Here is a 26,698-nt window from a genome sequence, read left to right as displayed (position 1 = left end):
TTTTCCTCATTCTGTCCTTCTGAATTCAAGGGAAAGTGTGTGCACAGGGAGGAGGGAGAAGGGGACTGTTTTAAGTCCTGCACAAGCACCCTGTGCTCCTGTTCATAAACTCATTACCAGAATCTACCTGGGAACTTTATTTTTACAAGGTATTTGTCACTTTTTAGACAGAAGTGAGAGTCCCAACACCTACTTATCCATCAGAAGAGCGTTAAGAATGATTGAGAAATATCCCATATGACATGAAAGAATTCCCACGGAGCAGGTTTCCCTTCAAAACGTTCCCTGGATAAAGTCTTCAGGAGAAAGGAACCCTTAGTACAGATTTGCCTTTTAAGTCAACACTGGAGCAGCAATACTAGACTCTTGCACCAGCAAATATTTAGCAGTCTCGGGGATGGGCACCAGCTGAACCTGGCTTCAAATTATTGAACCCAAAACATTTGGAGGATACATTTGGAGGGCTTTTTTCTGGTCAACTGGACACTTGTGCTTTTAAAAGTTACTTTCCAAATACCAGACTGTTTCACAAAGTATTTACCTGAATCTTTTGCTAACTAGTGTAGGATTAAGTACATAAGAAAAAAGTTTCTACATTTATTATCTTCAGTGTAGTTGTAGAATTGCACTAGTAAAGAGGAAAAAAAGCACAAAGACCAGTTCCCCATTAATAAATCTACCTCAGCCAGCATGAACACATAAAATGCAACAAAAATAGGAGTAACACCACATGCAGTAAGTTACTGCTGTGGGACACAATCTTTCCTTCCCTTGTATTTTAAGAATTATTAGTGGTACAGCCCTAACATCAAAGTGGTTTTCCTCCCTATTTCAATTTCCTGCCATATTAAACTACCAAACACATCTGATCACCTCCCTGAACTGCTTTGCCAATATGACAATAAAGATGCTTAAAATGGCCTCAGGTCTTTAGGGACAAGAAAACCTGATGAAGAGAAGTCCTCTCTAGTCGAACTCTGGGTTTTCCGCAGTAATCAGGCTGACAATTTTTTAAGTGTCACTACTTTATAGATGGTTACACAGGTAAGAATATACATGTATAAATGTATGAATATGCAAACCTTTTTTTAAAAATGTATTTTTTATTATTCCACAGCATAAATCTGTGTTTAAATAGGAGAAAGTGCCTATAGGCTACGCGCGCAAAGGAACGCGGGCACCTGGTCCCAACACTTTGGCTTCACCGAGATCCTGGAGCTGCCGTGCCCCGGCCTGGGGCACGGCTGGACCCTCAACCTTTCTGGGCCTGCCTCACCTACCAGGCGGCTGCTGCCACCCCCCTGCACGTGCGTGTTCGGTTTCCACAAAGCATCCTGGGCTGCGAGTATGTGCAGCCAAAGGAGGTTTTCATACTCATCTCAGGCTGGGAGTCTAGAAGGAATCCATTTCCCTGGAGCAGGTACTCTACTTTGTAGCAATTAATTAGTCATTAAGCACAGACAAGACCGTGTCTACCTGGCTCATGTTTCCCCACCCCCACTTATATACTTGGGCACAAAACACTTTGTTCTGCAAAGTTAACAAGTGTCAGACCAGGCGATCAAACCCAGGAAATCCCCCGTCCGCAGCCAGAGCGTGATGCCGCGATGCGGGATGCACCCAACCGGACAGTCCTGCCGCTGCCACAGCCGAGTCCCAGTCACGCCTCTCCTAGTACCTCTGAACTAACGGCTGGCTGCCTGTCTCATGCTCTTTCCTACTACAAGGTCGGGGAGAAAAAAAAAAAAAAAAAGAAGGAAAAAAAGGAAAAAAAACCTGAGACCTGGGTGAAGCACCTCTATTCCAGGGAAGCGTTCAAGTCTGAGAACAGAGCAAAAAATCCCAGGTGACCGACTGCTTTCGGGACGCTCAGCCCTCCAGACCAGCTGGTTCCAACGGCCCTGGACCAGCTTGCGGGCTTCAAAGTGTCCCACTGCGAGGTGCCCTGCGAAGCCCACCTGCCCGCTTTTTCCTCTCCTTACTCCAGCATATCCCCTAGCTATGGGCTGTGAGGCTATGAATTTCATGAGATGACAAATCACTTAAATCGTGGGTGTTCTGACAGGAACGTAGCCCTGTGTAATCGTTGCTTCAAAAGTGTAACCCAAATTTACTTTTACAAGTGACATACACCTCGTAGAGTTAACATGAACCACCTGTATGGGAACAGCCTCGTTCCAAAGCACAGATACATCTTGCTTAGTCATAAAAACTTTTTTTTTACAATACTGTAACTTAATAATTTACAAGCCGAAACTGATCACCCAGTATTTGAAATACGTCACAGCGAGTTACAGTTATCACTAGGACTTCACAGCAAATAAAACTCATAACTAAACATGCACAGATCATTATATATACAGTGATAAAAAAATAACGATGTACATTTTCTTGTAAGAAGAAATTAAGTAAATTCTTTGTGCATTTCAGGATTGAAACATCTAACCTATATAAAATTACTTTAAAATATGAAGTAAATATTTAACCCAAAACTTGAGAAATCTTTTGTAATCTGCAATATAGCCTTCTCATTTCAGTTTTTCTTTCTCTGACACAGAACAACTTAGGAATTTTATCCTCTAAGATATTTAATAGTAATGTGCAGATATAAAAAAATACGTCCTTTGTGGCAAGCTTGAACATATATATATATATTTACAAACCTCCAGAACAAATTAGCATTAAAAAACACAGAAGTAGCAGATTGACATAGTGCTTTATTTAAGCTGTCTGTACGAAGGAAAATAATGTGCATCCCTATCATATACGTGTAAAAATACTAAGGATGTACAGTGTACAAAAACAGTTTCTTGTAGTTATTTCACATCCTTGTGGGTCATATACTTAAGGAAATAAACAGTTTAAGTATGACCAACAGTAATACGGTTTCTTGGGTTCATAGTCGTGTCTGCTTAATATCCTTAACCATATGACTAGATCTTGCATGGATCTAATGAAAGAACTAGCAAGGTCAAGAAATGTCACAAACTCTAAAGCTACAGGGAGGTAATTCAATTACCAATTTAGAGGTTTTTATTTAAATAAATACTTTACATTTCATGCTTGCCTGTAATGCACTACCAGGAGCAAGATAAGGAAATTCTACTGTAGACAGTACAAACAGTAGCAGCAAAGTGTGTACATTGAGGTGTAATATATAGACCCTGCAGTTAGTAAGGAAAGACCTTACTTTTGTACTCTAGGAGAAGCACATGGCCCCTGCAAGAACAGTCAGCTTTAAGAAGCCGCAAGTAAAGATGGAAAAAAATGTAAAACAATACTGGAATAAATGTTTTTTAAGCAACAGAAATGTACTGGAAGATGGATTAGTGTGGAAAGCGAAGCTGTGTGCAAAACTGCCAAAATCCAAACAGAAATGACCTATTTCCTCCGAGATGGCTGCAGTACAAGAGGGCATACTGTATGTCATGGAAGTCAGTACAAGCTGGAGCCAAAGTCTGAAATGTACTGTGCTCGAAAGGCTCGCCAGGGTAACCAGCCACCACCTCCTGTCCAAACCCGACCACAACTGCAAACAGCAAAAGAAGAGCTTCAAAAGTTTCCCTTGGCACCGCTTGCCCATTTGTCTTTCATCTGTTTCTAACACTGGTAAGAGAGAGAATCCCCCAACCCCAGGCAGCACCAAGCGGCTGCTGGGTCTTTCTGCAGCACAGACTTGATCTATGATGTTTTGGAAGGCAGACGATACAATGCAAAGTGAAGTCTTAAAAGATTTTCAGATAATTCACTGACAGATATTTACTGCAAACCGCACGCTAACTAGCTACGCGATGGTGAGCGAACCACAGGGCTTCTTCCGCACGCGAGGAACGGCTGGCCAGAGGCATGGCACCAGTTGGTCATTAGCTAGAGGTGCCCTAGGTCAAGAAACTTATTGCTATTACAAGCTGAAAACACAGGGGAAGAAACACAGGCATATAACACAGATTTTGAGTCACCATAGTTTTAGTAAGTACGAGGCCTTTGCAGAGAACTAATTAATGCCCGTCTATTAAGTACTCGGTTATTTCAGTCACTCACTCACTCACTCACCGTGTCAGTGTAGACACCTCTACGCTACCGGTGCAGAACAGAGCTGCAACGCATTTGCTGTGCACCTCTCTCTCCGTAGAGGGATAATCTCTACACATGTTTAGTGTTACAAGGTGACAGAATGAGATCCTATGAAGTTAGAATACACATCATGATCTATTTCTGACTGATTATCCATCTGTTACTAAAGATAAAACACGAAACATGAAAAATTGTCTAAATTAGTCTGCGTCTTTAGCTGCCTTGCTAAAATGCCCCCCTACCCCTTGACCGTCCCAGCACGTGCACTGCCAGCAGTGGGCTTCATGCTAGGGCACTCCACCTGCCACATCAAGAGGCTAAGGCATCTGCGTAGGAACATCTCGCCTTTCAGACTCATCTACTCATTCACACAGCGCAACCAGGAATACTCTGCGATATCACAGTCTTCGTGGGAGCTAACAAGATCCGAACGCAGAGATACTTCGCGTGATAATCCCATGGAGTCAGGGTTTTCAGATGCCGTTAGTGAGGGCACGTGCACGCTACCACTGCACTGCGCGATGTCCCGACTCCTAGCACCAAAGGGTTTATTATTAAGATTATCACTGCTGAAGATCAAAGCTAAAGTTTATGCACATGTTCTGTTAGATACAGATCTTCGGAAATGGAAAGACATTTTCCTATCAGTGGAGCGTTTCTCGTGATGTTTTGAGTTAAGTTCGGTCAATCAGGTACCACGGTTACACGTAACACGCTGGGTTTCGGGACTCTTTTGCTTGAGAATGGCTGATCCCAGAAATTTACTATTTTAATTATTAAAATAAAGTGCTTTTCTTGTAATCACTGTGGTCTCATTGCTCAAATGCAATTCCTTCATCTAGAACAGAAATTTTCTATTGTGCTGTCAGGCTCTTACATTACGTTTATCCTCAGTGAAGCACAAGATGTAGCTTTTTTGTCTGTTTTTAACCCTCTGGCACATGAAGTTGGAATTCCTCACCTCCATTGCCAAACAATTAAAAGACAGTATTTCATTCACAAAAATCTGATTCTAAGCAGTATGTACAATTTCAGAGCCTTGTTAAAATTTCCACATGGGAGAAAAGTGCATTATTCCCTTCAGCTTGTACAGTCCTTCCATATATTACAAAATTAACTGCTATAAGCCTGTTCTATCTAAGATGTAGCAGCATTTGCAAACATGACACATACAATCCTTATCTCTAAAAATAAATACTACCGCAGTATAACCAAAAAAAAAAAAAAAAAAAAAAAAAGAAAAAGAATATTCAGAGTTAAACACCTGGAGAAAAAGCTAATTCACAAACTCAAAATAAAAACGAGTAAGGCAAACACCTGTTTACCTTGGTGCACACATTTTGGTGAAAAGCAATACCATTATGCCTGTCTACATTCTTCAGCCATCAGAGGTGATGTATATCATGAAAGAAAAAGAAAAGCATGAGAAAGATGTTATCTGGTGCAAATTATAAGACCCCTTAAACAACTTCAACTGCTGCTTTTATGCCTTCATTTCTTGCATGTATAATGTTCAATTCTCCATGATTGCACATGAACCTGGAAGTTCTAAGTGGCAGGCTGGGTGAGCCCAGCCCTTCTGCTTCTTCTGTAGTATCCAACAGTAATTAAAAAATAATATATATATATATTTATATATATCAACAGTTTAAGTCCTTCTCTCAAACGTTTCCCAAACAAATTCCAGCCAGATGTTAATGACAGAGACCTGCTTCAAGTAATGATATGCCTAACAAAAACCTTGCATATGTACATCACCACCCCTACGTTTCCTTGTTCTAACCAGCACAAACAGATGCAAGAAAATGTTATAGACTAGTCTTTTTAGACTAATTACAATTTTGATTCATCTTCTGGAAGAAGATAAGCTGGACCAACACATTTTTTGTTTAGCCTCCACTGTGAGGAAAAATAGATGACTACTTGTGCACAAAGTGTACAATGCTGAAGTCAAGTCATCTACCTTCAAAGAAACTGTTAGTAACTTCTTGACGTTGCTATTACACTGAGACTGTGGGCAGCAGCAACAGCAGGAGAGCGTAGTAGAGAAAACCTCGTATTTCATGCAAACCAAAATGGATTTTAGATAGGTTTGGGAAAGAAACTTGTTCAATTTGGAATGGTCTCTGAAAGTGCCCCCGCTATCTTAAATAGTATCTAGTACTGGTGGTGATGTTCAGGAATCATTTTCAGTGATAAACCTAAGATGACAGTGAAGCAGCAGAACAAAAAAGTTATTCTCGTCCACTTGCAGAGTAGGAAAACTGGGGGAAATGCGGCCGCCTCTCATTGTCCATGCAGTCCATACCATCCTCGTCATCTGTAGTAAGGGAGAAGTTCAAAATGTCATTACATATGCAACAAAATTTTATTATTCACCTGACATGCCGTACATCTTTCAGGGTTCAATGCTGAAGTTAAAGGTGCAAGTTAAAGGAAGACTTCAGTCGTGTAAGCATATGCTCATACAGCAGAATGACGCTCACTGAAAGGATATCCTTTCAATAAGTCACCATTCTTTTCAGGGTGGGTTGGTTGGTTGGTTTGTTTTATCATGATTATCACCTCAGAACTTCAATCATTACTACCTGTTCTAGGCTAATCAAAACATGCCAGCACATCTGGCTTCTGATACCACAGAAGCCGACTGCTGATTGAAGCAGCCAGTTGTTATTGTTTCTTAAACTGAGTTCAGGAAATCATAATCTTGCTATAGATATATTTAAATATTCCTCCATTTCAAAGGGAGTTAAAAGGAAAAACTGCTACAAAATGAACAATTCATGCAGGTTCTATGTGTTTCAATTCTCACATATTATTCTTTAGTAAACTATTTATTTTTACAGTATTTACTGGGATCAGAGGAAACACGGACTAAGCCAAATTCATAAATATTTTTATTTACTTAATTCCCACAGTGCCAATGGAAACCAGGCACCAGATGTTGCCTAACTCTAAGAATTTGGATCTGCATTCTCACATGGATGTTTCAACAGTGCTTATCCTTAAAGACTCCTATTGAAACTGTTATTCTAACAATGTATTTATATGCAACCTTTCAGAATTATGTATCTTTTGTATCCTCATATATTCTACATATAAAATCTAGAGTTAATGCAGGTTTGAGTAACTGCTACGATTAGGCTGCTTGACTTCAACAGTGCCTCTCAGTTCTGTAACTTCAAATACAATCTTCCTTTTACACTGTCAATTTAAATTAGGTTAATGTAGAGAGCTTGTTTGTTTTGCTATCAGTTTGATTACTGTATATACAAGATACAGTTTCAACATTCACTTAGTGTGATTTGTAAAACTTTGGCATCTAAATAAGTGGCCTAAATGTTATGAAAATTATTTCTGTAACTATTAAAGATCTTTAGTTCAGCAGTAACTTTCTGATATGCACTTACCACCCCTCCATCCCTAAAACGCATTTTGCATAATCACATCAGGCAGGGGTGATACCATATTGTAGATAAAAATTTAAAAGAAAAATAATTAGAAACCATTTCCTGTTGCAAAAACCAGGAAAGGAAAACCGTATGTAGTCCTTGAGCCACTGCAGTTCGCTAAATATGGCAGCAGTTTTCCAGATCTACCTGGCATGAGTTAGTTGAGAATGGTCAGTGTTAGGTTAATGGTTGGACTAGATGATCTTCAAGGTCTTTTCTAACCTAGATGATTCTGTGATTCTGAGAGAAAATTCACCTTTGTGCTGCTGGCGATGCTACTTATCGCAGTCTCAGGTGAGGCAGCCTGGCCAGCTCTCTGGGAGGGCTCCCCACGTCAGCAACGCTGCAGCTCATCTCTGCACTGCTGCTTATCATCACCTCCCATTTTATTATTCTTACGATTGGGGTGGGGTTTCAGCCCGTGCTAAGTTTCATGCTGCAGTAGCTGGACCATTACCAGCGGCCAAGACAGGTACTTTAGGTAGGTCGGTCATTTCCCTGCATCGGTACCAATCACCTGCTCTGAATTCAATAAATTCAAACCTGAAGTCTTGGTAGCATGCACATATTTTGTATTGCTTCAACCTTCAATGGATAAATAGTCATTCTCATTCCACATGTGGACTTTCAAGAGATCAGGACTTTATGATATTGAATAAACAGACTCCAACTTAATCCAAATTTCAGCAAAATTTGTTCAAATTACACATATGAACAAATTCTTATCAATATAGACAGGAGAAGAAAGCGTTATTTTTTTCACAGCAGGAAGACTTAAAATCACTTAAATGTCTGCATTGAAACACTAAAAATGCAAAATCCAGAAAATACTCCAGATCTATATACCAACAAAAACTGCAGCTAAACCTGGGAATCCTAAAACACAAAAAAATCAGCTATGTCTATGAAAGGGTGATCAACCTTAGCTATAGCCTTTATTGTCTACCTTTGTGAGCCTCCTTTCCTATCCTCCAATAAAAAAAAAAAAAAAAAAAAGAAAATCTCACTTTTAAAAAGGAAATTCATTCAAGAACTAAGCAGCAAGATTTTATCTGCTCTGGCTTGGCAAGTAACTCTGTTAAGCCCTAGCTTGGCCGATCAGATCATGAATCTTGTGTATAGCAGAAGATGCCAAAAATACAAACTGTGGTGAAATTACATTCAGTCCGACAAAGAAACTGTGCAAGGCCCGGTACAGCAGTTACATCTATATTAATACCTTCTCTAAGAGCTCTCCTGAAGCACAGGACTTGATAGAAGATTTCATTTTCAAGTAATTGGTATCTACACAAGAGACATTCACTTGTCTCTGGCAGCTCTTTTTTTTTTTTTTTCTTGTTTTGGTCTTCAGTGTAGTTTAAAATATGTCTAACTCACCAAACCTAGACAGCCCAAGCCACTAGCAGTGTCAACATGCTTAAAAGTAAGGTCCATGTTCCAAGTACTTTGCTCATCTGGGACCTTGACTGCCAACCAGCAAACATTTGAAGCTGGTGTTTTCTCTTATTTAAAAAGAAAAGAAAAGAAAAGAAACCCAAAACAAACAAAAAAAACACACAAACAAACCCCAAACAAACAAACAAACACCACACTAAAAATGCCCCAAAACCCAACCTGGAGTGATCTAATATTCTAAGCTTTGTGACTACTCGTTCTTTAAAAGAACACTGTCATTGAGGGTTACTCTTACACACTTCCATATGAAGATTTTTATAAGTAACAGTGAGAATAGCTTTCCCGTTCAAACAGAAAAAACCTTGCACTGATTATTTTTAAGTTATGCTTATGCATAATTTGACTTACATTTTTCAGGCGGCGTTATTGTAATAGTCTGAGCTGTAAATTCTTCATCAAAATACCTGGTGTCTGTCTCAGATGTCACTTGAGGTTTAAAAGGAGGTACAAGCTGAAAGAACCAAGAAACAAAATGAAATTACTATACCTGAAACCAGCCAAATCACTACCAGGAAAACAAGTTGTTCTTTTTCCCTACACTCCAGACCAAAGGAGTAGGTCCATGGAGAGGCAGCTGGGTCTCTAACTTCTAGTAAGAGATAGGAGCCATTAGAGTCAATCCCAAAAATATTAGTTCAGAATCTAGCTAATAGCACAACACGGCTAAATTCCAAGTATCACTCTCACACGACTTGCAGATAAATTGAACTGCATAAAGATAATTACCTAGAAAGTCTTCAGGCTATTCTAATTACCTGCATAGATGTCAGACAAAGGCCCCCCTAGGTACTTCACCATGATTGGGTCGTATAAACAGCTAAGGCAAAGAGGACTACACAGAGAGCACAGTAAGCACAATGCTTTTTTTCTTTTTTTTATCTTTAGAAGAAATTATGGGAATGTGAAAGTTTTATATTTGAATAAAGACCAGTTCATGCTTATGTGAGTTGCTGGATCTAATCCTGCCTGCTGCTTTCATGGTACAGTGTGGTATTTCCCAACAGCAAATCCCTAGTATTTGCTCACAGGCAGGACTTCCTCGCCCCTCTTTTGAGCCAGCCTTGCTATCCACCTTCTCCTCCAGAACAATCGCCTGTAGGCTGAAGATTTTAACTGGAATATCACACTGCATGGTGCCAGTCCAAAAGGATACAGCAGTTTAGTATGTATGATATTGCAAAAGCGGGGAGGGGGGTTGTTGACAATGTTTTGGTTTGTACCTTGGAGCCCTTTGGTGTTATCTCCTCATATGCAGTTTAAAATACACACCCTGAAGATAGTCTATCAATTTCCCTTTCTATATAACAGGTTACATTACAGCTTGCTGATATTATCAGAGCTTGTGTGTGGTTTTCACTAGTTTCATGTCATCTCTCTCTTCAACTCCAGAACACCAAACAATTAATTTGGTCATTTATTTCTTGTCCCACAGCAAAGGGAACAGAACTGCTGTGAAACCCCCTCCCCTCACCAAGTTCAATGCACTAGACAATCTATGACACACGATGTACATTGCAGAAACTCTTTAATGATAATTTTTTTAAAACAGTAAGAGTCTTCATTATTTTACTATGTTCCATGCACAAGACTTTTTTTTTTGTACAGCTTGGAGAGATCTGCATGAACTGGTGAATGTTAGAATCAGCTCTGGATCTCAGTGCTAACCAAAGGAGACTACATGATACACAAACAGAACCATCCAAACCCCAAAAAAGCTAGCTATTTACTATAGTCCCATGAGGACATGCAGGGAAACTATGTCCTGTGAGGACTATAGCTATCCTATGAGGACTAGAGTGCTGCACAACCAGCCAAAGAAAGAAGGCTTTCAACAAGATGATCTTCACAGTAGATCTCTATGCAGAAAATTATTAATTCCTAATACTTTACAGTTTGGAATGAGGCACAAAAGATTAAAATGTGGTAAAGTGCATAAATGGGGCACTTAAACGGCAAGACAACAAGAAAAAAAAAAAGTAAACAAAAGCAAGTGTAGGTGCATACACTCACATAAAGCCTCTCTCCATCTTTTATTGCCATTACAAATGCACACACAAACTCCCATTGTTTCCAAATCCAGGATGAAAAGTGACACCCAGTTCTTTTCATGTTTTCCCTCTCACGTAGGATATACTACACTGACAGCCAGTAAAGTGAAAGCCACACTAGCTGCAGAAAGATACCTTCACTGTACTTTGCAATATGAGCACCACACCAGAATGCTGGGTGGTTCTTCGGATGTAGGGCCAGAGTCTGCTGCCATCCCTCTCAGGATACACCTACAAGTCCTTCAGCATTACCCTTCACTCAACAGTTTGACTCTTTTCTCCCTGCCACAGTTTCTTTGTCCTTTCAAGTATATACCAAGAGCTCTAACTTATCTGATCCCAATCTTCAGTAACAGTCCAAGAAATTATTAAACAAAAACAAATATATCACTTGCACATAGTTAAACCGGTACAATAAATCTGATTAATGCTTTTACAAAACAAAATTCAGTTTTCCCTTATATTTTCCTGAAGGGAAAACATACAACAGCAGAGGTGTATTTGAAGTAAAGCATTTAGGCATTATAGGATAAAAGATTAAGAAGCTAACATCTTTAAAATCAACATCAGAAGAATCTTCCAGTTACATCCTGTGTTTAAAAACAAAGTACAAATTCCTGCACTTTTATGAACATTATTTTTGTATGCGCCCCGGCCATCCCAATCAATTCTGCACATTAAAACAGATTTCCCAAGTTGTATGTCCCCCCAGTAAAGCAGCCAACACAAATCCTAAGCACAGAGTTACTCCAGTGGAACATCCCACACTGCCATTCTTCTCATTTTTCTGTCTCAGAGACTAACACTCAATAAGTAAAAAAAAAAAAAAAATAAAAAAAAAAAAAAATAAATAAATTACATGAAGCCAAGTAACGTACTCTGCTCAAGGCAGGCCAAGTGACCACCACTGCACATCCTTAAAGACACTTAGACACTTGCACAGTTCTAAGCAACTGAAATAAACATTGGATAAATTCAGTATGAAAAAAATCCATTAGATAACAGATTTATAACAATTTTACTACTTCCCTGATTGGGATAATTTTTCCAGATCAGAAACACAAAATGCCATTTCACAAGAATTAAAACTTTTCATATGAAAATACAAGCCTAAGAAAAATGTTCTTTTTTCTCAAGTCAAGGACACGAAACGATGTCTTTCCAATGGTGCAGTACACATCAGAACAAACCACTCTTGCTATGAAGTAAACCAGAGACCTTTCATGCCACAACTACTATGTGATGAGAAGGAGAAAACAGTCACTCTGCAGGCTTTAACAACCACGATTTAAATCAAAGTAGTTAATGAAAAACAAAAGGCAGGGCATGGTAAGATCATCATATATAGCAATGTATGGATCTGCAGCTGAAGAGGAAAAAAATAACGCATTAGCTGACAAGTTTCTTCCTCAAAAACTTACTGGCTACTTATTGGTTAACTCAGGGGTTTTTTTCCTTTTTTTTTTTTTTTCTTTCCACAGAAATGAACAGGCCTCACTACAACTTTACATCACCACCTTGTTCTCTCCATTTATCTGAAATAGTAAAGGTTTTGAAAATAATTTGAAAACTTTATTTTAGGAAGAGAAGCACAGTACTAAATGACTCTTAAGGAACAAGTAATTACAACAATAATTTCACTCAGGTAAGAAAAGCACCATTAAAACAAAATTCATCAATCACAGGTGATGGAAGGAAGTTGGTTATCAATAACATCCAGTAAGTTAGCTGATGAAACTCCCAGTTATGGCAGAAGTTTAGCTGTCTAGGGAAGTGAGACAAGTAAAACACACAAAACTCCAGGCTGTAACCAGAACGGAGAAACCCAGCGCAAATTTATGTCACTGGTGTTTCAGGATTCATCCGTCTTACAGCAGCACCTTTCATATCCCGGACATTAAAAGCAGTTGGAAACTTCAGCAACTGCAACAACAAACCGTGCAGCCATGTGGCTCTCTCCAACAGCTTACACCAGTATTTATACAAGCTATACCCTCACATACATCAACCATCCCCTATAGCCTATGTGTCCTGGTTTAGCCAGGATAGGGTTAAGTTTCCCCAGCAGTGGGGGGGGAGCTCTAGCCGGGTTATTCAGATACCATGCGGATGTCACATCCTGGCGCGTCACATTTCCTGGCGCGGGAGTGCGGGGCGCGTGGTTTTGTACGTCTGCTCCTCTCACTGCTGTATTTGGTAGCTATTTTGCTCTGTTCATTGCTATCACTATTACTGTTATTGTTATTGTTGTTGTTGGTTGTGTTGCTATTGCATTATTGTATTAAACCTTTCCTTATTTCAGTCTTGGGGCTTTGTATTTCACTCCCTTTGTGGGGGAGGGGTAGCAGCCCGTGGTCTCAGACCCCGGCAGGGGCTAAACCATTACACCTATGGAAAAGAGGAAACAGTAGCCAAGATTAAGATGCACAGATATAACTCAGCAGGAAGGTTTCTTAACTCTTTCCATACACTTTGCCTCCTTCCCTCACAGCAGCATTTCCAAGAGTGCAGTTGTGAGGACAGCCAGAATTTGGGATCCCTTCTTTCAACCTGCTCAACACCACCTACACCAAACCAACCATGGCTAAAGTCTTGTGGCTATCCCACTCCAGACTCCTGATCTGCCACCAAAGGCACACCTCCCCTTCCCTCAAGTAAATTCTTTCTCTGACCTTCACATAATTGTTGGGATACTTGCAAGACACACATCCAGTTCTAATGGGAAAACCTCTAAAACAATTATTGTGAAGAAATGAGGAACCAGCACACAGCTCGGGCATCACCTCCAGAAGAAAATGAGAGAAATGCAGTAAGAAACCCTTTCCTAGTAACATTTCATACAAAGCAGAAGCACAGAGTATATTATAAATGATGTGCGCAAGTGTACACAGAGGGACACAGTAATTCAACACCAAATTCAGGAGACTGGGGACAGAATTGTTCAAGACAGATTTTGTAAGCCACGTCACCAACATGCTAGGCCATGGTACAGAAACTTGACAATCATCTTTTTGAAGGGGTGTCACCTTTGTTCATTAATTGTCAGATTTTATTTAAAAACAGAAAGTAAAAACTCCACAAATTTCAGCTGCAATGAAACCATTAGAAAGACAAATAAGGTGCAACTGCTGCAGAGGTAACCACTTAGATTGGCACAGAGCCTGAATAAGAATTCAGAAGCTTCTCCATACATCCTGAGGGAGACTGAAGCTGAGGTTTAACGTCAAAGAAAAGAACACCCAACATTAACGACAGCTCTGACAATCACAACATGAAGGTGCTACTCTATACCCAGCAGCATTTCATGTTTGGTGCCACAAGGAAATGGTATCCAGCTGCTATCGCCACAGCTTTTCCCCACTTCTGCCCTGAGAAGTCAGAAAGTACAAGTAATGTGAGCACCACAAGGCACACCCAGTAACCTGTGTCCAAAAGGAACAAGATGAGCATGGGCCTTGTGAGTCTGCAAGAGAATCACGCTGCTCAGTTCTGGCTGCCAAGCTTTAGTACGGGACGATTTTCCTCCTCTAGCGGTCAGTGCAAATTCAGGCAGAACACACTTGAACCAGACAGGAGACTGCACCTCCAGCACCTGACAGTTTACTTGGACCAGAAATAACAGATTTTCTGCATTTATGCATTACACACACACACATATGCATAGATATGTATGTGTGTGTACAGATAAAGAAATAAAAGTCTAAACTCAGTGTGAGTTAAGTGACTATAAGAGTCGATGTTCAAGACAAAAATCCAATTTCACACCCATCTGTCAAGTTGAATCTGCCCCGGTCATTTCCAAGGCTTGATGTTAGAAATGACAGCAGAAGAAATATCAAATTCTTAGTGTCTTCACTATCTTCAGTGAATGGCACTTCCATTTGGCATCCATCAAGAGCTGCGTGTGAGAAACACCACTGTTTTTCCACAGTTCAAGGCCTGAGAAACCTACTACCCATCCCTCAGGGGAAGGAAAGGGGCAGGTACAAGTACCTGTCTGTTACAGTCACACAAAGATGAGCAGACAGGCTGTATCCTACACTTTGAGCTTTCTCACACTTACTGAACAACTACACAAATACTTCAGTATGAGAGAAAATATGTAACATTATTTGCTTAAAGATAATCTGACAGGAATCATTTGTCTTGGTGTTCTATAGGAAGTGGCTGAAGCTACTTCAAAGTAACTGTGATGCACTCAATTTACCAAATGAAAAATATGAAGTTTAAGAATGTCAATCTTCCTTCTCCTTTTAATTTAAAAGGAATTTTCCTTCCAATGAACTCAAAATTAACCCTACTGTAAGAATCTCACCCACCAACAGACTGTTGCTGAATAGTACTCTGAGATAAAGTGTGAAAGGAGTAAGAGGAGCAGCTATACACCACCCCCACTGAATTATTCATTTAAACAAACGAGATAACTAGATTATAATCTCAAAACTCCCAAACTCACTAATTCTTTATGTATCATATAAATACTAAAGAGTGAGCACTGCTGCTCAGTTTCAGGTTTTATTCATAAGGAATAACTATTTGAATCTTACTTACAGTTCAACTTCAGTATGATATTCCAAGTTGTCCAATTAAAAGAAACGGCTGCTGCTTCCCAACATATATGCCTCCTCTTTATGAATTCTTCTGTTCTCACAGTTTATATATTTTGAAAATTTATTATAAAAACAACTATAAAACAGGCATTTCAATAATGCCTTGTATTGTCATCATATGCTGTATTTCAACAATTTCCACCTAGTTTATTACTCAAGTGTAACATATGTCAAAAACTGTGTCAAATGTTACAGTTCTTTCTGACTATGGAAGTTAATTAAGTATTGGTAATCAAGTGTTCATGATTTGGTGTCCATAAATCAAACTTTCATCTACCTTAAACTTTCCTAAAGAACCAAAACTGCGAAGTTGTTATTTTCAAGAATCAAGCAGAAGAGACAGATTAGCCAAATCAGAATGGTGGAAAAAGATAAATTACACTGTGATGAGAGAATGGAGTCACATCACTGAAACACACCTTCGTATTTCATCACAAGCATGCCCAGCTGGAAGTACTAAAAACATGTCACAATTCACAAACAGACTTCTCAAAAAAAAAAGTATTTACATTAACAAACTAGCTAACTTACTAAATGACTTCCAAGTAGTCTATTTTCACATAAACTGAAATTCATTAACTTCAAAATACCACAATAAAACATTTTAAAAGGACAATAGCAAAGCTTGTCTCAAATTTTATATTTTTCTGATGCGTATCTGTTAATACATGTTCCCTCATTTATACATCTTATAAGCTCCTGTCAAAGCAAATGCTTGGTGACCCTAAAGATCATGCAGAGATACTAAAAACACAAAATCTTAGTTCAGTCTTTCAACATTAGATCATCAACAACAGTATTTTATTTAAAAATATGCAAGTCCTTTACAATAGCAATTTTCCTTTCCTAACACTACTTTTCTGCCCTTTTTCTGATGTTAGCTCAGTCACCAAAGGAAACAGGAGCTGATAAGATTATGCTCACCGTCAGTCTATACGTTCTTCCCTAACAAATTTCAAATGGCTGGCAAACGCACCGTGATGGAGAAAAGACTAGGAACATAGACACTTCCCATAGAATTACTTAATCTAGTTTCCTGAATAGAAGAGAGACTTCCCTGTCCATCTCCCCCAAACTAGAATTTCCACTGAGGGAAAGATGGTAAATTGAGCTGAGCTTCAAACCGGTCAGTAAGCATTCATGCAGGGACTGATTCATGCCCATACCCGGCCCAGAAGCAGGCAGCCTGCTGTCCAGCCAGCAGCCGCAGCACGGCCGCCGGGAGCTGGAAACACCCCTGCCAGGGTGCTGTGCATGTGGCCGTCCTGGGCAGCGGGAGGAGGAAGAGCTGAGATTTCAGCGCTGGAAGGACACACAACACAAACCCACAGGAAGGCGGGCTTCAGCGGGGGGGTTGCCCATGGACGAACTGTTTTGCAAGTGATACAGTTGCGGATACAACAACCCCCAGGACTACAGCAACAATTTCAGTTTAAGAATCAGACACCCTCATGAATATTTTCCTCCCCATAAATTCAAGCAGCTGGGGGAAGGGGTGGTAATCAACCACTAGGTCTGCCCACATAGTTTAAAGTATCACTGGAAACACAATGAACAGATCAGGCCAGTTACCAGTTTTCTGATCTTTATACCACTTCACATGGCAACAACACAAAAGTAACGAGGGTCATTTCTACAGGTTTTGTTGCACTGCAGATAATCATAAAAAATAGTACGACTCAAATAGCAACAGCCTAAAACCAGATGTTGGTATGTTCCTATTTCCCTCCTGCCCTTTCTCTTAAACTCTGATACAACGAAAGTACTTAAACATGCATTTAAGATTATAGCTATACAGCAGATTTTGCCAGGCCTGAACCCAGGGCTTCAATCATGGGATTTCATCATCTGCTGCTGTTGTGTTTTCAGTAAAGCAAAGGTAGTCACAGCTGAAGGGTAAGGAACAGCTTGTTGCAGCTGTCAGAATTCATGCTGAAAGTCGCTGCCTCTGCACTGAGATAGGCACCTTCATAAGTGCTGCGCCTGCAGCAAAGTCAGACACCCCAGCTTTAACCATTACTGCCACTTGCCCCTACTCCCTTCCCAGTATTAACAAATAAATTTATTAACATTCCCTATTTTGCCTCAGGAACAATCGGGGGTATTATCAGAAATCAGCCCAAATTCCCATACAGTTTCTTTCTTCCTTCATCCATGTTGCCTGCAGGAGGAAACACAGGCTTCACTAAAAGGTCTGGATCTCCTTTGCCATGAGTGCTTCAAGCTGCATGACTGAAGACATACACAAATTCCCACCTTTAAATTAATGCCCATGTGGTTTTTGTTTGGTGAAAGACCCTAGACAGAACATCCAACAATTTAAGAATATTTCTTCAACCCAAATAAAAATATGCTAAGACAATTCTCAAATGAGTAGCAGAGAAATTTCAAAAAGCTTCCTGATTCTAGCTAAAAATAAAACAAATATTTTATTTAGAAGTATATGGGCTTTTGAAGTCTTCAGAGTTTGCCAAACTATTCAATTTCTCATACTCAGGCACAGAGATAAAAACTCATCAGGGCTGAGATGATCACAGGAAGAACCTGGCACGGGCTGCCCTCTTTCATATGCCCTCATGGTTTTTCTGCCAAAAATAAATACATCTGATCACAAATGCTAACTACTATACATTTTTCATTTAAAGGCAACGACCTTGTCTGCTCCAGTGTGCCATACAACGCTTTATTATCACTGTGTAGTATCTAATTAGTTTAACTAGTTAGCAGCATCAGAGAGCTAATAATTCCATTTGACCATTTGGATACATTTGACCTGACAGAGCTACTGTTTGTTGCATGAAATACTCAAAGTTTACAGATACATAATTCTGTCTCTAATCACACCAGTAAAGTGATAACCTAATAAGTAGAGAGATGTACTTAATCTCTAGCAAAAATGACAAAATTAGTGGCCCAGGAGTACAGCGTGCACATGTACAAACCTATCTCCCAGCAACTAATTGGAATACACACAATTTTTTGGTTTCCATTACTCTGAATGTGAACTTCAGTTCTTTCATTGCTAACAGAAACATACTCCTGAAACGCAGCCAGAAAATTACAGTTTCATGGTGCATAAACCTCAGGCAAGAATGCTGTGAATTATTTTTACTATGCAAATAATTATATCAACTATCAATTTCATCAAGTGACCCTACTGCTGAAGACTATACTACTAATAATAAACAGCAACAGAAGCAAGCATAGAATAAACCTATTTGAAAATCAAATTTGTTTGATGCGCATTCCTCCTGAGTTATTTTAGAATACCAAACCCTAAAAAATATTCATATAAGTATTCTAATAAACAGACTCAGTGAGAGTTCATTAACCTTATTATTATGTTTGAAGTTTGTATTTCAGAGCACAGTCTTACACTCTGCAAGCTTCAGAACTGATAAGACTGTGTGTACACAAGGAACAACTGGATATTTTAACCAACCAGACAAAGAGCTTTGTAATAGGAACAAAACTACTTTTTAATTAAACTGAAAAACATATTGTCAGAAGCCATTTTCATGAGTTATTTTTCCATAAAGAACACATTGTGTGCACAAAACCAATTCCTATAATCCTTGAAGTTAACTGTTCAACTGAGGAAATTAAATTGATTTTTTACTGGCAAATTCAGTTTCTCAAAGCAACAGTGGACAGAGTAAACAATGACTGACTACAATTTCCCCAGTTATAATACTCCAATAAGCCATATCCATCTCCATGAGCATAAAAACAAAATATCTGCATTTATGTATTTATATACATTTTAATGTATTATATATAAATTTTTATATATATTTATACCTGCAAAATACCTCTTTTTATTTTAATAGATGAGAGTAAGATCTTGACTGAAAGACACTTGCCATGTTGATTTGGAAAGACTCAAGGCACATGCTTAAAAATTAAAACTATCTATATTTTCTTAACGAAATATGATGTTGAACACAGCGTAGAATTGAGAGTTCTATTTCTAATGTAAAATAATTAAGAAATCTTTTTCAACAGAGCAAGAGTAATGTAACAGCTTTTTCATTCTCACCCACTCTTAGCACACTGCAATCCAATCGATTTTAGTGGGTTTTTTTAAACTCTAGAAAGGTCCTCAACTTGTATTTTTAGATTTTATCCTCAAAGTGCTTCTTTACAATGTCCTTACATAACCAACCGATGGTTGAGCTCATAAAGTAACCTGATTAATTTACTTGCTCTGATTATTTATTTTAGAGTTTCTTGAAACCCCATGATACTGCCAGGGAAAAAAAATCACACTTGTATCAAGTAACTTCAGAGTACCATATTTTGTATCATCATATACAGGCGCTTATTTCAATGCCGGTATTTGTCAGAGAAGAACCACACCAACAACCACACATTTTTAAAATTCCAGTTCAACAACAACTGAAAAAACAGTTTGTATCATTGACATTATAGCATAAACATATTCTGCTCATTCGTATGTCTTCCATTTTCCTTTTATTTGAACAAAGCAAAAAAAGGAGAAAAATGTATCTTTTAAAATTACGCAGCTCAACTGGCAGATTAACCATGTAAAACAGTTGGGGGAAAAAAAAAAGACTTTATCAAAATAGAAGGGGTTTATAGCAACAAGTAAATTCTTACACAAGTACTGAGATAAAAATCAGCTTCTGTATATAAAACAACTTAAGTCAAATTGAGTTTCACTACTGAGTAAGATAAATTCATTTTCTAAAATCATCCCCAAAGTGTTGATCATTACAGGAACAGGACTGGGTTTAGAGAAAACTGTTCCAATTGAATTCCCAGTACTCGCTTTCTCCACAAGCTGTTTTGGCTCAGTGTTTTAATGCTATTTTAATTTTCTTAGATATCTCTTTAAAAATAAGTTTGAAAAAGATTTCTACTTAAACACAAACAATCAGAAAGCAGATTTTTGCTATGAGTCCCTTCCAATCACTTCATTTTCTTATTTCCATAAAACAACTTTTCAATAAAAGGCAGAAATAAGAAGACAATTCAGGATAAACTTGCATTACATTTTCTCAAATTATCTTGAGTCACACACCTACTTTTCTCCTGAAGGCCCGGGAAATAAGAAAGAAAGGAAAAGATTTGGACATTTACATAATAAAAGAGAAATCTGCTGAGTTTAGGTCGGTTTGCAAGATTTATTTTTGGTCCACTGGCAAATTGTTACTGAAAAACAAAAGACTATGTAAGTACACCTAGTTCAGAATAATTATTCATTTGTATTAACACCAAAAGTTGCAAAGAAAAACGTGACTAACTTCAGAGAGCAGCAGTCCTAAGACTAGCAGTTGAAACCACCTTGCAGAAACCAGAATATTCAATGCCATAGAAAGACATACCTTTTTATCATATACATCTTGCCAGTTTACTCCAGCAAAGAAACTATGACGCATGATTTCTTTTGCATCATCTGGGCCTCCACCAAGTCTAAAGAGAGTGGAAAAAAAAACATATTAAACAAGTGTTACTCTAAAACAGAGATTAAGTTATTGTAATAGTTGGAAAAGTGACCATTTGTTTTTGACTATTTGAGAACAATTCTCACCCACTTAATATGTAATTCTCACCTGTTTAATATGAATTCAGGTGATCTTGAGAGAAAATGTGATAGTAGAAGTATCCATGCCATGGTCTATTCTATTTGATTGTTCCAACTACAGTGTTCATTACTGTCCGTGGTGAGCTATTTTATTAATTCATTCATTTTAAAAACATACTTAAGTTTAGCTTTCTTGAAAGACCAACTAACGCTCTGGCACTATTAAAAACCACAACCAACCCAACAATGCTGACATAAAATTTTGCCAAGGAGGTGCCAGGCACTGAATCAGTAATGACTCACACATCATTTTTATACAGTGTTCACTGCTGTTGCATCTGGGTGCTGTAACAATTAACCAATTACCATAAAATAGTCTCAATCTGAGTCAATTAGTATAAATTAATAAATTGTAGGCCTGCTGAGAAGGTTATTTAAAGGCCATTGTAAATAACCACACTATTCACTGTGGCCCATAGCTTGCCAAAGCCAGACTCTGTCTGGTAAATCATCTCGGGAAGTGAATTCCACCTACTTTGGGTGAACTTGCCCAAGGTGATTTGAGCTCAGGAAAGTGGTCGCTGCTGCCAAAAAAAGGAGGATCCCACCCGTGCCCATACCTCTTCCCTCTCACTTGCATCTAAAGCATCATTCCCACTGACGACTCTGAGCTGAGTCAGCTCACTAACCTCGAAGGAAACTATCCCCGCAATGAGAAAACAACAAAGAACTGGCCTTTTTTTGTTTCACTGGCAAGTCAAATTTGACTCAACAAGTTTAGTGAGCTCCCCTGAGCTGCTGCTGTTGCTGGCCAAAGAACCACACACCCAGTGAAGGGAACCTCTGCCCCTTCCAACAGCACGTGGACTGGCAGGATTGCTCAGCTCTCATTTAACTTCTTCCTGAGACTGGCTATCCTACTGGTCTAACAGAAAGAAGCAGCAACAGGAAAAAAAAAAAATCTAATCTTAACTGAACAAGCAGCCCATACATGTTAAATATTGACAAGAAGAGTGACACAAGTAGTTTGTGTTTCATTAAAAGGAACTGCTAAAGATATAAAGACAAATTTTAAAAGCAACCTTTTAAGTAAGAGAAAGTCCTCTCTAAGGCATTTACTGCAAGGAGTAGTAAGTCCCACAACCAAGAAAAAAAAAATCTGTATTGGTGTTACCCTGGTGCCAAATTATAGAAATATTCTGGACTACTACCTCAGTCTTGCAGTAACCAGGTGTAAAGTTATTCTTGTTTCCAAGCTGTATTCCTCTTTGTTTCTCAACTACTCTTTACAAAATTCTCTACATCTCTGCAAATCATCCCAGTTATCCTGCAGTCTCCAGATTTCTCTCAGTATCTTCCCATCCAGCTGCTAAGAGAACAGCTGAGTTGAAGTTAACCTCTGTGCTCCCACCCTATTTAGCACTACCTAGTACCAGAACTTGAATAAGATTGTAAATGTAAATCTGTAATAAACGCTACTGTCTGCAAAGATTAATTAAAAGGAAGTATCTTTTCAATTCTAAAGATTAATATATTTGATGGGTCAGATTGTTTGGGGGTTAAAATGCATTAGGAGTTGCTACAGGAACAAATCTGTACTTTACTCTCTATGTATTTGGCTGGTTGGTCACAGTTTGCTTTTACTGCATGCAGTAAGTTCAGTTAAACAGGCATTGCTGGGCAGCACAAGAAAGGCTGACCACTTGTGTTGTCCTGGCTGTTGCACTTGGCTGTGTGCAGGCATATCCCTCAGAGAGACACTGCAGCCAGTCCTGCCCTGAGCACCAACGAGCAATGCAGCAATGCCCACTATTGAAAATTTCTTGAAAACAAACTGAAGAGGAAGGAGGACTAGAGAAGAGAGACAGACAGACAGAAGAATGCCTGCAGCCTTAAAACATGCCAAGAGACTTGCAAGAACAATAAAGAGATTGGGGAGAAGAGGGGACCTACAGACAAATCTCACTGATTTACAAAGACAGAGATTTGTTGTAGAACCACAGGAGACTGGACACTGCTTGTCCAGTGCAGGAGCCACTGGAAAACGTCTCTCCTAGGCAACAATCCCAGGGAAAAGCCCACCACAAAAGGGCACAAGCAGCAGCTGGGTGGTACTTGCTTTCAAACCACTGTATTTAAATTTCACTCAGATGATGTATTCTTTAACTAGTTACTAGTTTACATGGTCTAATATGTGATTTATTTACATGCCCTAATAAATTTTAGCTGTAGCTGTCTATACATGTCTTCTGGCGTGATCACTTCCAAGAAAAAAGTGCTGTAGTCTCCATGAGACACTACAGCCACCTCAGAGTTAAGTCATACTCTGAAAAACAATTGAGAGCTTTCCCTTTGTTCCAGTACACAATGTAAACCTGAAAAGACCCCTGTGTTTGCTGTGAATGATTAAAAAAGTGTTCTCTTCCACATGCTTCTTCTCCTTTTGCTTGTTAAACTTACTTTGTATAGCGTTGCTGTATCGAAAAAGTCAAAACCCAAGACTGTATGGCCACATGTGGCCCTTTCCTGTGACTGACAGGCCCTTCAGCCAGGAAGACTGGGCACCACTGGCCTATATTTACATTACCCTGTATAATTGGAGTATTTATTATGTCTGTATACCCAAGTAATTTAACTTACCGCTTATTTGGATCCTTTATCAGTAGGCCTGATAGTAATGATTTTGCATCTGCAGACAGAGTTCGAGGAAATTTTATGTCCTCCATTAGTATCAGTTCAAATAGTTTCTCGTGATCTTGGTTGTAGAATGGTAATCTTCCACACATCATTTCATACATGACAACTCCTAATCCCCACCAGTCCACTGCACGACCATAGTCATTATCTTCCAACACCTAAGACAGAAACCAAAACCAGCTTTCAGTCAGGCACTATTTCAGACACGATCATTTCAGACTATCTGATGCATTTCTATATGAATGTGTTTCCAACACAAGGACTCCCAGAACCCAGCTGAATACATGCAACTGCAGTACTGACTCACACACCTGAGCTCACTGAAATTCCAGGCATACCGGGGACTGTACTGCTAAAAGCAAAATAAAAAATTGAGAATGACCTACTCAAAATGATCACTTTCCCCTTTCCCATGTCCTCTACCATCCCATCTATAGTGTACACAGCTTTAGGAAGAGACACTATCTACGGGCACTACTGCCTCAGTTAGCATTCTTCTGGGAGAAGAAGTGAAGCATCTCCTTGCTCAGTCATTTCTTCTCTCCTTACCCCACCTGTAAGAATAAAGCCTCAAATTTAGAAACACCTTAATCTTACGAAAACAAGCTTAGTTTCTATATGATCTTTCTTTATATTAAAAGTTCTCAATGTATTTCCCCTGACAGTATCATTACCTTCCATGAAACAGTCCAAACTGCTGAACTGTGCTAATGCAAAGAAATATGACAATATTTATATGATACTATGTTTATGTGATGCTGTGTTCATATGATATTATATGATCACAGAAATATGGTAACATTTATATAATTTGTTAACATAATGCCTCCAATGTCGTGTACCTAAAAACAACCTACACCACAGCCCTTCTCCCAGCAGCCCCAGAGAATTGGAATAAGGAATCTAAGCAGTGTGTCTTGACCTTAATACACCTTCATATTAAACTGTAGAAATACATAACAGCAGCATACACCCATAATGAAACCATAAGCAATAAGGAAGCTGAAGGTTACTGAACATGTACATGCATAATTCCAATTTCTGTGAATTTCTAGAAGATCATACCCTTTCACTCAAAAAAGATGCAACAGTTAGAAGTTAATAAATAGTAATACAGAAGGCACTACAACTGTATATGCCAATTGCCAGTATTTGCTGCAGAAATATCTATTAAAGAGACAGAAACCTTAAAACAAGAAATTAGACTTAAATAATAAAGTTAGAAAGATCAAAGAAATACAACTAATAGAGTTGGACTGTATTTATAAAGAACTAAATCATTCTTTATAAAGAACTGTTTCTGCACCATTAAAAGGCAGATTCTGAAAGGCGGAACATATGACCGAAAAAAGAACCAACAAACTAATCCACAGAAAACAAAACACTTTTTACAACACAGAGACACATGCCATCATCACCACAAAGAGCTCACCCAGATTCAAACTGTAAATAGACACACAGAAAGTCATTTAGATACACAGCAGTGAAAATCTGGTGATGTACTAAAGCCGTCAGGCTTTAATGAATAAGGCAACCTCTAGCAGATCAGAAACAACCTTTTTCCATGAGTACATTATCTTGTGATTGTCTAAAAAGTGTAAGATGACTTCCAATAATTTCCTCTGACGCAAAGGCAGACGCAGTCCTCACCCATCTGAGGGCACTAAGTGGCCATGACCACATCACAGGACACATGCACTACCCTAGCCAGTCCTAATGAGGGGTGTCAAGCTCGTTTATCTGCCTCTCCTTTTTCTCCCCAGCAAATCCAAGCCTCCTCTGAAGTATCTGGTACATGCTACTAGCAGAAATAAAATGCAATCTGATCCAGTATGGCAATTTTGACAATCCCACGGTAATTAATGCATTCATATTCCTAGTCTTCACTGTCCTTAAGGATTAGTAGTAGAAACACGATGAAAAGAAGTGTATTAAAAATCCCTCTTGTGTATATAAGATTAAAAAATCATAAATATTAACACATTAACACATACTATTTACAACTGTGCCAAAACACACAGATTCGTTACATCATTGATATTTCCAAATAGAGGGTGAAATTTTGGGAAGTGTAAAATACAACAAATTATCTGAGCAAGTACATATGACAAAACTAACTAAAATAACTCCTGCATTTTAAAATTAATTAAATGTTTTATGAGTTTGAGCATATTGCAAGCTATTTGCTGAAAAACTGTATATGAAATCTGATGCTTGTCTTTAAATCACCGTTTCTTCTGTCACAGAATATAAGCATTATCTATTTTTCTACTGTATCTATTAGCACTGTTACTATTCCTCCTATCTATACAGTTAGCTGCTTTTTTTTTTAGAAGCTAATAAAATATATAAAATTGCAAGGCAGTAGTAGGTTCTTTTTACAAGTAAGTTGAGGTGTGGTTTGCATGTGTGATTTATGAAAGAAGGCAACAGGAAGATAAAACGTATCGTTCTCTGAGCAAGGCAAATCACATGGCCAATAGCTAAAGCAAACTGTATCTGGGGCTTTACCTAATTTATGCAGGACTTTACCTAATAATAATAAAAAGTATGAGCAACCTTTTGCTGCATTCCCACAACAGCAACAAAACAGTGGTACAAAGAAAGAGCCAAATGTGATTTTTAACCTCTTTTTACATAAAATCATAAAAAAGCATAAAAGCTGGATTAACTGCCTCCCGAACCCGCATATCACCAGCCGGGTTCTCATCCCCAGCTGGCAAAACTGGCAACTCTTTATTTTTGTTTAAATACCTGGTTTACAGCCAGCCAGACAAGCAAGAGCATCAAAAGGGTTTCATTCAGGCGAAAGGA

At 38.7% G+C, this 26,698-nt stretch overlaps 1 protein-coding gene across 2 annotated transcripts in view; it reads right to left on the bottom strand.

Moving 5' to 3' along the window:
- Positions 1–2,199: 2,199 nt before the first annotated feature.
- Positions 2,200–26,698, bottom strand: part of AKT3 (AKT serine/threonine kinase 3) — a 161,088-nt gene continuing 136,589 nt past the window's right edge. For both annotated transcript variants that reach the window (XM_074818365.1, XM_074818366.1), the window contains exons 11-14: positions 23,828–24,042; positions 20,988–21,075; positions 9,330–9,432; positions 2,200–6,394 (exon numbers count right to left, since the gene is read on the bottom strand). In XM_074818365.1, the coding sequence (XP_074674466.1) occupies positions 6,309–6,394; positions 9,330–9,432; positions 20,988–21,075; positions 23,828–24,042 (492 nt within the window). In that variant the 3' untranslated portion in view covers positions 2,200–6,308. The remainder of the gene's footprint in view (positions 6,395–9,329; positions 9,433–20,987; positions 21,076–23,827; positions 24,043–26,698) is intronic.

The sequence above is a fragment of the Strix aluco genome, chromosome 3 (assembly GCF_031877795.1).
Source record: "Strix aluco isolate bStrAlu1 chromosome 3, bStrAlu1.hap1, whole genome shotgun sequence".
Classification (NCBI taxonomy): domain Eukaryota; kingdom Metazoa; phylum Chordata; class Aves; order Strigiformes; family Strigidae; genus Strix; species Strix aluco.
Note: the sequence above shows the minus strand (reverse complement) of the source record. Positions and strands in the feature narration are given on the sequence as shown.